This window comes from Vicugna pacos, chromosome 16 (genome assembly GCF_048564905.1).
Source record: "Vicugna pacos chromosome 16, VicPac4, whole genome shotgun sequence".
NCBI lineage: Eukaryota > Metazoa > Chordata > Mammalia > Artiodactyla > Camelidae > Vicugna > Vicugna pacos.
Genome location: NC_133002.1, coordinates 32,865,492 through 32,877,067, shown reverse-complemented (window position 1 = coordinate 32,877,067; position 11,576 = coordinate 32,865,492). Strand labels below are relative to the sequence as shown.

Below are 11,576 nucleotides of genomic sequence, written 5' to 3'. Positions count from 1 at the left end.
TCAGGGCTTTCTTGGCCTTTGTTTTCTGTGGGGAGAGGAGTGGGCCCGCTGGGAGTCTCACCCAGTGGGTGTCAGCGTCAGGGAGGGAGCCGGGGCGGGCTGTGGGCACCCTGAGACCACAGTGAGGCCAGGGATTCAGGCTGACCCCTGACCCTGCCCGGCCCTCCCACCCCAAACTGATGGCTCAGCGCTCTCTCTCCAAAAAGAGGTGATTCAGCCCAAAGCAGGAGCTCCTGCGCTCTCCGTAGAGGATCAAAAGTGACAAGAAGGTGATTAATGGAACCTGCTAGGCCTGGAATGACAAGCCTCCTGGGGCTGAAGAGCAGGTTCGGCCAACGCCTCGGAGAGGAACAATACCACAGAGCCTCTCAATCCCCAGTGGTACAAACACAGCAGCCAGGACATGCCTGCCCTCCCCGCCCCTCCCCTCCCCTCCCCTCCCCAGCAGGGTATGTGATGCCTTGACACAGGAATGCCTTCCACTGACCCGCAGTGAACCCAGGGCACACAGGGCCGGGGGACACAGGCCAGCCCTCCTGGAGGATGCTGGGCAGAGACCCATCCCAACCTCTCCCAGGGACCCCATCTCACCTCTCCCAACCCAGCTCCGAATGGGACAGCTCAGAGGGCTACTGCTGAGGCCCTGCTCACATGTCTTAAGCTTCCTTCTTTGCTTTCTGGTAAAAATCACACCAAATTCAGTTCCCTCCCCTACGTTGTTTCCAGGTAAGGGGAGAGAACGCTACATTTATGAGTATCCCCAGCAAGTGAGGCTGTGCTGAACATGTTGCTCCTGAATCCACGCTGCAATGGCAGAGAGTTTTTACTAACCCCATGTATATATAATCCCAAGTTACAACCCCAGATGAGGATCAGGGGTGCCAAGTCACTAGTCCCAGGTCACCATGAAATCAGCGCACGATCGCTGAGGGTTCCATTCTGTTAAAAGACAACGATTACACTTGCTGCCATTGCTTGAACACTGTGCTAAACGCTCTACGTGCCTGACTTCGTTTGGTCCTTGAAATAACTCTACTATTTGTATCATACCCTTTTCTCAGATGAGGAAACTAAGGCCAGGAGAGGTTTGCATTGCCCAAACTTGATTATGTCAGAGCCAAGATTCAAACCTCTGGCTCTAGGTTCTGCCCCCTTCACTACTACATGGTAAATCCCTTCCAGGCTGGTGTCAGCGCCATCCCATCCAACCAAGGGTGTCTTCTGTTGCCATCCTCAGGCCCCCTGTCACCCAAGACCCAGCTGGTGGATGGTCTTGCATTGCACAGTGGTTAGGCCTATGCAGCTGGTGATGGCCTGACAGTCAGCCTGTCTGCTGTCTGTCCTGACATGAGCTCCAGACCTTGGGGACTGGCAGTGGTACTCACTCAACGCAGAATGTCCAAGCCTAAATTGTTTTTAGGACAACTTAGGAACTTTTCCATCCAACCTCTCCATTTCATGTGTAGGAAAACCAAGGCCCAGAAAGCCAAGATCCAGAGCAGTGGGAAGGAAAGAGAACTGTATGGATTTCTACCACTGATTCATCATGGGCCTTACATGGAAATGATTCTGTGTTTCCTTCAGCAATGTCTCCTCAGTCTCTGATTCTCAAAGATTTATCCAGAGTCACCAGATCACTCATGTGCCGAACTGAGGCCTAGGCCCCGTCCCCCAGCTCCTAACCCAGGGTTCCTTTCTTGGATCTCAGATCAGGTTCCTCCCTTCCTCTCTCCTTGGACCACAAGGGGTCCAGAGCCCAGGATGCCTGATAACCTCCCAAAGGGTCTTAAGGCTCCCCCACAGGGATGGGGACTCTTGTGAAAGGCAGACATACATATACTCATTTTCATATTCTTTTTCATTATAAGTTACTACAAGGTATTGAATATAGTTCCCTGTGCTATACAGAAGAAGTTTGCTTTTTATGTATTTTATATGTAGTAGTTAATATTTGCAAATCTTGAACTCCCAATTTATCCCTTCCCACCCCCTTTTTCCCCCCAGTAACCATAAGTTTGTTTACTATGTCTGTGAGTCTCCTTCTGTTTTGTAGATAAGTTCATTAGTGTCTTCTTTTTCTTTTTTTTCCTCAAATCCCTTATACCACTAGGGCTCTCCGGAAACCCAGCGAGGTCAGCAAAGGCTTCGAATTCAGTGGACCTGAGTTTCAACCCTCCATCTCCCATAGACTGGCTGTATGACCTTGGGAAAGATGCTCAACCTCTCAGGGCCTCCTCGGTGGCCCCATCAGAAAAACAGGCATTAGATGAGTTAGTGTTTGAGAAGCACCTGACCCATGGGAGCGCCCAGCAGGCGGAAGGTTACTAGTCCTTCCCTGTTACAAATGAGGAAGTACAGGCTTATCATTGTTAGATGACCCGTCCGAGAATTCTTCTGGGCCTCCATCCTGTGCCAGCTCACTGCTTTGCCTCCATCTCTAGTTCCTGCAGCCAGCACGGCACCCACAGCCACTGGACAGGTGACAGTTGGTGGCATTCCTGTCTTATTTGCCCCAGTCAGTTTTACGTTCCCTAAAGACAGGGTCTTTGTCGAATATACCTCCAAACACTGCTTCTGGCAAAGGGGAGCTCTGGATAACGGCCTGAGAAGCTGTTTCAAAGATACATTGTCTGCTGGCTTTAGGTGAGAAGCAACGCCAAACAGGAATGGTAACCGATGGAGTCACCCAGCTCCAAATCTCACAGGAGAAGCTGCCGCCTCCTTATTCCCCTCCCGCCCTCTGCCACCAGCTGCCCACAGAGGGACCACCGTGTGGGCACATGCCCAAGACACTAGTGAATTTCCAGAGTCGTGTCTAAGACAGGAAAGAGCAAAAGAGAAGAAAGTCCGTGCATTTGTACAACAAATATTTATCTAGCTCCCTCTCCGAGGACTCGGCAGTGCATGGGGTAGACCCAGCCCCTGCTGTCACAGAGCTCAGGGGCCAGGATCCCCTCTGAGGTCCCAGGATGCAGATCAGCTCATAGAGAACATCAAGATCATCTCATCCAAAAGGGAACTTCCCACGCTGCTGAGGGGAATGCAGTTTGGTGCAGCCACTATGGAAAACAGTATGGAGAGTCCTTAAATAACTAAAAATAGACTTACCCTATGATCCAGCAATCCCACTCCTGGGTGTATATCTGGAGGGAGTTCTAATTTGAAAAGATACATGCACCCCAATGTTCACAGCAGCACTATTGACAATAGCCAAGACATGGAAACAACCTAAATGTCCATCAACACATGACTGGATAAAGAAGTTGTGGAATATATATGTGACGGAATACTACTCAGCTGTAAAGAAAAAATAATGAAATAATGCCATCTGCAGCAACGTGGATGGACCTGGAGATTTTCATACTAACTGAAATAAGCCAGAAAGAGAAAGAAAAATACCATGTTATTACTTATATGTAGAATCTAAAAAACACACAGATTTTTTTACAAAACAGAAACAGACTCAGAGATATAGAAAACAAACTTATAGTTACCAGAGGAGAAAGGGGTTGGGAAGGGATAAATTGGGAGTTTGGAATTTGCAGAGACTACAATATATAAAATAGATAAAACAGATAAACAGCAAGGTCCTACTGTATAGCGTAGGGAAATACATTCAATACCTTGTAAAAGCCTATAATAAAAAAGAATATGAAAAAGAACATATGATTGAATCATTATACTGTACACCAGAAACTAACAAAACATTGTAACTCGATTATACTTCAATTAAAAAAAGTCATCTCATCCAGCCAGAATTTTCAATTTAAAGATGAGGTAACTGAGACTCAAAGAGGAGCAGGGACCAGTCAAAATCCTCGGGGAGAGAGTGGGGGGTATGCCCCACGCCTGCTCTGGGAAGCCTAGCCTGAATAGAGGACGCACCCAGGGCCCTAATCCCTTGTCCCAAAGCTGGCCTTTCTAAGGGGAGAAAAGAGGCCTGCTCCTTGCTTTCCAGATTGGCTGGAAACCTAGCCCCACCTCATTCCGGGGGCAGGCAGAAGGCGGGCCATCTCTGCGCAGAGACTATTTAAGGGCTCAGTCAGGCCTGAGCTATCTCTGGGCGTGGGCATCTCGCTCCAGGGTCAGGCAGGGGACAGGGCTTGGCAAGTTCCATGGGCCTCTGACAGCCGGTCCCGGAATCCCAGCAGAGCAAGAACTGGCGCTCCGGCGATGAGGGTGGAAGCAGCACCCTCTCTCCAGCAGCTCAGGGTCTGGCCCTGAGAGAAGTCTCCCTGGATGAGGGCTGAGCCCCCTTGCCCCTCTACACCTTTGCAGAGGCGATTGTTTTTGCAAAAAGGAAGAACAGCTAGCATTGGTGGCAGCTATTTAGAAGGTCTGAGACCTCCCGACAGAAGCCCAGAGGTCAGAGAGGCAGGAACAGCAGGCGATAGGATTGGAGAGTCCCCAGGAGCCTGACTGATTCCAGGATGTCGGGAATGTGGCACTTGGCACTCTGGGCTTGAACCACAGCGTGAGAGACCAAGGTTCCATGTGAGGACAATCTTTGTGACCGTAACAGCTGGGTGACACTTGAACAGGCTGCCCCTAGAGGTTAAGAAATGGGTTTCAGAGCAGCACACCCTGTAAGGAAGGCGTTGCCAGGTTCCGTCGCCCTCGTGGCATTGCGGGAAAAGCAAGCGTCTGGAATCAGAGAGACTGTGCCAGATCCCGTTTCACGATTTCCTAGCTGTGCCTTCATTCAAATGACTTAACTTCCCTGGGATTCAGTTTCCTCATCTGAAAACTGAAGTGCTAAAGTCTGACCACGACTTCAAAAGCTGTCGAGAGAGTAAATGAGATGCCGTCCACTCAACGCCCTGCCCGGAACCCAGAATGGAACACTTAATAAATTCCCCTTCCTTCCTCCAGCCCCAGGGGAGTCTGGCCTCGGAGTGTGTACTCAGGAGACACATTCTAGATTAAACCTCCCTCAGAAAGATCAGGTGACACCTTCTCTCCAACCAGGATCACTGGATAAGGAGTTTGACCCGTGAGACCCACAGGGTCCCTCTCAGAGGGCTGGGCCCTTCTCCTAGTTGATCAGATTCTCAGGAGAACAGAGGCACCTCCTACCTGCTCTTCCCAGCAGGACTAAGAAACCGGTTCTCCCTCCCCCTGCCCGCCAATCCTGACCCCAGCCCAGCCCAACCAGGGCACCCAGAGTTCTCCACTTCCTCATTCCCTAGCCTCTGCCAACGGACTGTGAATCCCAGAGGAACCAGTCCCAGAACAGAGGCAACAAATTAGGTGTGCATGGATGCCTCTGCTCTAATGAGCCCTAGGGTGGAGACTGGGGAGAGGGGAGCAGGAGCAGGACTTGGACGGAGAAGGGCAGTAGGGGTTGATGTTGCTTTGGACGTAAGCATGGGAAAATCAGGGAGGGCTTCTTGGAGCTGGTGTCTTTCCCTCTGGGCACTTCAAGTGCCTTATGAGGAGATGGCAGCTTCGGGGGGAATGGGGGCCAGCTTTGTAAGGGGGCAGAGATGGGAACTGGTTCAATCACTCTGGAGGTCAAGTGTACCTGGCTGGAAAAGAGGGGAGGTTCAGGGGGCACATGTGGTGAGGACCAGAAGCAAGGAGGAGGATCCTGGCAATGAACTGCAAAGGACCAGGGTCTGAACGAGCCCTGGTCTTGGAGTCATACGGGTGTGGGACCCAGCCCCAGCCCTGCAGCTTACTATCCATCCAACCAACCACGAAGCTTCTGGACAAGTCATCTCCCTGACTCCCTCTGTAGGTTTCTCATCTCGCCTCTAAGAGGGAATAAGAAATTAGGACCACCCGCAGTTGTATCACATGAGAACTGAGGGCGGGTGGGCCGAGCACAGGGCCAGCTGTGCAGTGGTGACCCAGTGCCATCCACACCGCCAGGCATCTGGTAAGTGATCAGTCGATGTGTCTGGCTCTGTGCTAGGTACACCAAACTGCTCTAAGGAAACTCGTCTCCTGTTTCCATGATCGCTTAAGGGGGTAAGCTGTATAGCAAGTCCCCTGAGCAGCCCGGTTTGTCCCAGGCACCCGAGGGACCTCAAAGAATGACTGTGCGAGGAAGAAGTCAAAGTCGGGGGAGATGACAGCACGTGGGCCCTGCGCCTCCTCAGAGGCCACCAACAAGAAAAACTGGCGTATCACCATGAGATATTTGCAAAAGGAAAAGCAATTCTTTATTGCATGGCTAGACATGGTACAAACGACCTTGTTACACAATACTGTGGTTTCCTGCACCTTCCTGCTCTAAAGGAGGTGGGAAGGCTGGGGAGGGGCGCAGGGAGAGCATGCCAAGCAGCCAACTAGGAGACAAGGGACCCCTGGAGCTGGACCCCTCTGGGTCTAGAGTTTGCCCTTCTGGCCCCTCTGGCCAGCTGTCCACTCAGCGTGGGGAGGGTTGGGGTGGCGGGGGCGTCTCTCTCGCACTGGGTATTTAGATTTCTCTCTTTCGAGAAGAAACCACCTTTCCATCCACTGACTCTTCAACATTGATGCGGACTTTGCCGCCGCTGCCACCACCCAGGGAGGCTGTAGGAAGAGGGGTGAGCTTTAGAGTGGGAGACCCTCCCTGTCCTCCCTCCCACAGGGCCAGGACCTTGGCTGAGCTCTGGAAGAATTGGATAGCACTCCTGAGAATGGCCATTGGCCAATCCTAGAGCTGCCAGCAGGACTGGAATTACTCAGAAAGAGGTGGGTGGTGGCAGTGGCAGGTATGCCCTGCAGTGAGCAAGAATGTCAGGGTTTTTAAGCTGCACATAAACAGGAAGTAATCATGGGCATCTTACCATAAATACATGAAAGTGAGGGCTGGGGGGAGCTATGCCCTGGACCAAGCCTTCTCAGCCTGGAAGGTTCTCAATAAATCTTCAGTCTCAACCCTACCTGGGGCTGGTCGAGGGTCCCACTGGGTAAGAGGTATCAACAGAAATGGGCATGTCCCCACCCTACTAGGATACTTGGCCTCGTTCTCCTTCCTTTCCATTCCATGGGGAATCATGTCTTAAACAGCTTCCCTCCCCTCGCAACTCAGGAAGAGTTAAGCTTTCTTACCTTCTCTGGTGCCAATACCAGCCATCCTGAAAGAGGGGAGCAGATGTAAGCAAAGGGCAGAAGCTCAGGTCTCCCTAAGGGAGACCTCGGTAGACAGCTAAGCAGTCCCCCCCAGCCCCCACCCCACCCTCCTCCCCACATCTGACTTCTCTAAAGGCCGGGACATCCTGAGAGCCCTCCAGACCCGCCACCTCTAAGCAGAGGGATTCTGATCTATGATAAAACCCCATCTATTTAATGCTGGAAGTGGAACCAGCATTAAATCCGAGACCACTAGCCCAAATGTGTCATTTACAGAAGGCACACAGGTCCAAAGAGGTGACACAACCTGCCCAAGGTAACCACCGAAAACCAGAGCACAGCGTACAGAACCCGTTACTCCTTGCTCTCTTCTCTTTTCACTGTACACATCGCTGTGCCCTTAGGATGATGCTCCACCCTGACCACAACCGTCCCCTCCCTCATCCCCCCTCTACACCCCTGCCCCTGCTTGGATGCAGACATCGGGGCCTGACACCCTAATGCTCCACCCCTCTGACAGCCCAGGGTCCCACAGGTACCTTCCCACGGGACCTACTTGGCGTCCTGGCCCTCCAGCAGGCTGCGGTAGGTGGCGATCTCCTGCTCCAGCCGCGTCTTGATGTCCAGCAGCACCTTGTACTCCTGGTTCTGGCACTCCATCTCACTGCGGAGCTCGCTCAGCTGGGCCTCCAGGCTGCTGATGAGGCCCTGGATCTGCTGCAGCTGCGTGGCGTAGCGGCACTCCATCTCCGCCAGAGAGCTCTCCAGCCCGGCTTTCTGATGGAGCAACAGACCAACAGACACCACATCAGGCTAGGAGGGAAGCCGCTGAGGGCCTCTGGAGAGAGGGGCTGAATGAAGTGCAGGGAACCCCCACCCCAGAGGGAGCTGGGAAACTCCAAGGCTTAAGCAGCCATGGAGGGTGGGAGAGGCTGGAGGGGTAGGGCAGGGCGAGTCACACCATGCTGAGCTGGGACTGCAGCTCAATCTCCAGCCCCTGCATTGTGCGTCTCAGTTCTGTGATCTCTGTCTTGCTGGTCTGGATCATCTCTGTGTTGGAGGCCACCTCCTTATTCAGCTCCTCTGTCTGTAAGTAGCACACAAGAGCAGTGAGCTCCATGGGTCCCCTAGGAGCTCAGGGAGCTGGGATGGGACAGGCAGATCAGGCCCACCTTGCTGAAGAACCAGGCTTCTGCATCCCGGCGGTTCTTCTCCGCCATGGCCTCGTACTGCTCCCTCATCTCCGCCAGCATCCGGGTCAGGTCCACGCCCGGTGCGGCGTCCATCTCCACGTTGACCTGGCCGGCCAGCTGGCTGCTGTACTCCTTCATCTCCTGCAGGGCGGGTGGGCTCCATTCAGAGACAGAGGGCAGAAGGGAGAGCCGAGTCTGGGGTCTCCCATGTCAATCCCGGCTCCATCCCTAACTCATCCCCAGAACTTGGCTCTGCCCTGCACCCTTCCTCCGCCTCTGTTTCCCACTGCACATGAAGAAGTTTGATCACATGGGCCCCTCAGCTCTGAGGGTCTCCCCTGCCCTCTAAATCCTACCAAGGGAGGACCTCAAGGCACTAGGGTCCTTGTGTGAGCTCATGAATCAAATCAGGACAGTGGTTCCCACTGTCCACCCGGCCTGGCTACAGATCAGAGAAGAAAAGGGGTCTGGGTCACCAGAGGACGGTGTCCCTTCCTCTCCATTCTGACCACTGTTTTGCTGGGAGAGGGGCATATCTGAACCACTAAGCCAATAATGAGAAGGCCCCATTCTGCCTCCCAGCCCCCGACCCCCAGCCCCGCTCTCACCTCCTCATGGTTCTTCTTCAGGTAGACCAACTCCTCATTCAGGCCCTCGATCTGCATCTCCAGGTCGGTCTTGGCCAGGGTCAGCTCGTCCAGCACCCTGCGCAGGCCGTTGATGTCAGCCTCTACGCCCTGGCGCAGAGCCAGCTCGTTCTCAAACCTGGGAAGAAAGAGGGAACCCAAGTGAGGAAGGGTGAGGGGTCTGGGCCACTTGAACTGGGGGAGGGATGGGGAGGATGTACTTGAGTCTGAAGTCGTCGGCCGCCAGCCTGGCGTTGTCAATCTCCAGGATGACCCGGGAGTTGTCGATGGTGGCTGCCAGGATCTGCAGAAGATGGGGAGCTGGTGTCTAGAGGACCCCTCCTCTTCCCTGCTGCTCTCCCCACCCTGGACCCCAGGTCGGACCCCTCACTGACCATCTCCCCTCTGATACCAGCAATGGAAGCCTGTAGGGTCCAGGGCCAAAGTCCACCTTCACCTTGAGTGCTCACTACTTCATCTGCCCTCACACCTCCTCCTTGTCTCCAGAGCATGAAAGACCAAGGATCCCAGGTTGCCACTGTTGGGTGGGCTCGGTGCCCATCTCCAGGGCACTCCACTAGCCTGCCCTGTGGACAGCTCATGGTCGATGGCCTCCTGCACACCTTGACACAGCCATGCATCTACAGAACATCCCAGTCAACAGGAACCTGAGGAAGGCATTTTGCAGCTGAGGAAACCCGTCCAGGTGAGTGAAAGGTGAGTGAGTGGGTGGCAGAGCCCACAACCAGATCCAGATCTCCTAAGTCCCGGCAGTGCTTTTGCCACCAAAGACGTCCAAAAGGTGAGGCAGGCAGTCCTGGCATTCAGGACTCCCAGAGCTCCACTCCCAGTCTTGCAAAAGAAGCAAAGGAATGCTCCAGGCAAAGTCCTGCAGGGCGTGCGCTCTGCCCCCACCTTGGCCCACGCTGGTCCCCACCAGATTCCCAGGATACCCAGCACCCCCAGATTGAGCGGATGTGTGCCGCCAGCATCCGCACCTGGAATGCAATCCCCGAACTCCAAGTTTGCAGAGGTCACACACCGACAGCCACTGCCTGGGCAGGAAAGGATTTCTTCCAGACAGCCGGAACACTGCTGGTAGAGATGTGTGCAGGGCACCAGCCACCTGCTCCCCTCTCCCTGACTCCCGAGGACTCACCTTGTCCCGGAGCTCTTCTATGGTCTTGAAGTAAGGGCTGTAGTCGCGCTCCGGGCTGGTGGGGCTCTGCTTCTGGTACCAGTCGCGAATCTTCACCTCTAGGTCAGCGTTGGCCTCCTCCAGGGCGCGCACCTTGTCCAGGTAGGAGGCCAGGCGGTCGTTGAGGTTCTGCATGGTGATCTTCTCATTGCCGGAGAGGAGGCCACCATCGCCACCACCGAAGTCACCAAAGCCACCACCAAAACCCCCACCAAAGCCACCTCCAAGGCCACCTCCAAAGCCTCCGCCCAAACCACTGCCAGCCCCTCCACCCAAGCTGCCCCCGTAGCCCCCTCCTGACCCCAAGGAGACAAACCTAGCAGAAGAAGCTGTGATGCTACGGCTTCCACCTCCCCCATAGTGGCTCCCGCCGCCAAAGCCACCTCCCCCAGCCAGGAGGGAACCCCCTCGGGTAGAGCCACCCCCAAGGCTGGAGAAAGAAGTCTGCAGAAATGTGGTGCTCATGGCCAGGCAGCAGCCCCAAGCTCTCAGCAGTGCAAGAGAAGCTGGTGGGAGGCACGGGCAGGGCTGAGACCCAGGCACTGCCTGTCACCCCCCAGCCACCAGCTCCTTATATACCCCTCCGCGGGTGTTGTGGGACCGCGTCTCCTCCCCCAAAAGGGAAGCCAACTCCTTCTGCGTTCCCGACAAACACAGCTGCCTGCACACCTCGATGTGGCCAGTGTGGGGGTTTTCTTTACTTTCTTTCTTTCTTTCTTTTTTTTTTTTTTCCCCCCTTGATGCAACAAAGGAGATGATTCAGAATGAATGGTGTTTTGCGCCCGGGGCTATGGTTTTAACACTTGAATTACAGGTTCATCTCTGCACTCCAGGAGAGCACGGAGAGGAGTGAACTCCCATCACATCTCCCAGGCTTGTGAGAGGCTCCAGCCAACTTCGCCCGTTGCCAGGCTTCTCTGCTGCCCTCTCTGAGCCCAGAACCCTCACCCCAGAACGGCCGACGCCTTGCTGTCAATTTGGGAATCCACTTTTCACCACTGCCCTGTGCTGTCCCTCAGAGCCCAGGCATGAGCCCGCGGGGCTCTGGGGATTGGTGGGCAGAGGCATGTGGAGGAATGCAAGCCCACGGGGACAGGCTGAGGGCAGGAGAGGGATCTTGAGTCAAGTTGCAGCTGAGGTGACCAGAGGGGCCAGCATCTGTCACGTCCCTGATGCTGCAAATGGACATTTTTCCTCCACCCCCTCCCCCTCTCCCCCACCTGCAGCCCCCCTCCTGCTTCTCCAGTGCCCCCCAGCCCCCAGCCCCACTGCACTGGAAGTCTCACAAAAGCCAGCAGGCTCGGGGCTGACATGGGGCTGATAGATCATCCCGCCACCTGCCAACTACATGTCACCGAACCTTCGCCTTGCTGCAGGGACGAGTTGGGGCAAATCTCTGCAGATAAGACGGGAACAAGTTCCAGAAAGCCCCTGCCTTCTCCAGGGAGAGGCATGTTGCTGCACAGCGGGACCAGATTAACCCCATTTGTCCTGCCA

At 54.5% G+C, this 11,576-nt stretch overlaps 1 protein-coding gene across 2 annotated transcripts; it reads right to left on the bottom strand.

Annotated features, from left to right (window-relative positions):
* Positions 1–6,142: 6,142 nt before the first annotated feature.
* LOC102528247 (keratin, type I cytoskeletal 15) lies at positions 6,143–10,753 on the bottom strand. Of its 2 annotated transcripts, none has more exons than XM_006219253.4 (8): positions 10,041–10,753; positions 9,103–9,185; positions 8,864–9,020; positions 8,235–8,396; positions 8,024–8,149; positions 7,619–7,839; positions 7,042–7,067; positions 6,143–6,519 (listed from the first exon to the last, which is right to left on the bottom strand). In XM_006219253.4, the coding sequence occupies exons 1-8, from the start codon at positions 10,542–10,544 to the stop codon at positions 6,425–6,427; spliced, it is 1,374 nt and encodes a 457-aa protein (XP_006219315.2). In that variant the 5' UTR covers positions 10,545–10,753; the 3' UTR covers positions 6,143–6,424. The 2 variants fall into 2 exon arrangements, with proteins under 2 accessions (XP_006219315.2, XP_031541855.2); XM_031685995.2 differs by lacking the exon at positions 10,041–10,753 and adding an exon at positions 9,277–9,549.
* Positions 10,754–11,576: the final 823 nt, after the last annotated feature.

Coding starts and splice junctions, on each gene's coding strand:
- LOC102528247 (XM_006219253.4), bottom strand. CDS start 10,544: ATGAGCACCACATTTCTGCAGACTTCTTTCTCCAGCCTTGGGGGTGGC. Junction 9,186..10,040: donor TAGAAGAGCTCCGGGACAAG/GTGAGTCCTCGG, acceptor CATCTTCTGCAG/ATCCTGGCAGCCACCATCGA. Junction 9,021..9,102: donor GCCGACGACTTCAGACTCAA/GTACATCCTCCC, acceptor CTTTCTTCCCAG/GTTTGAGAACGAGCTGGCTC.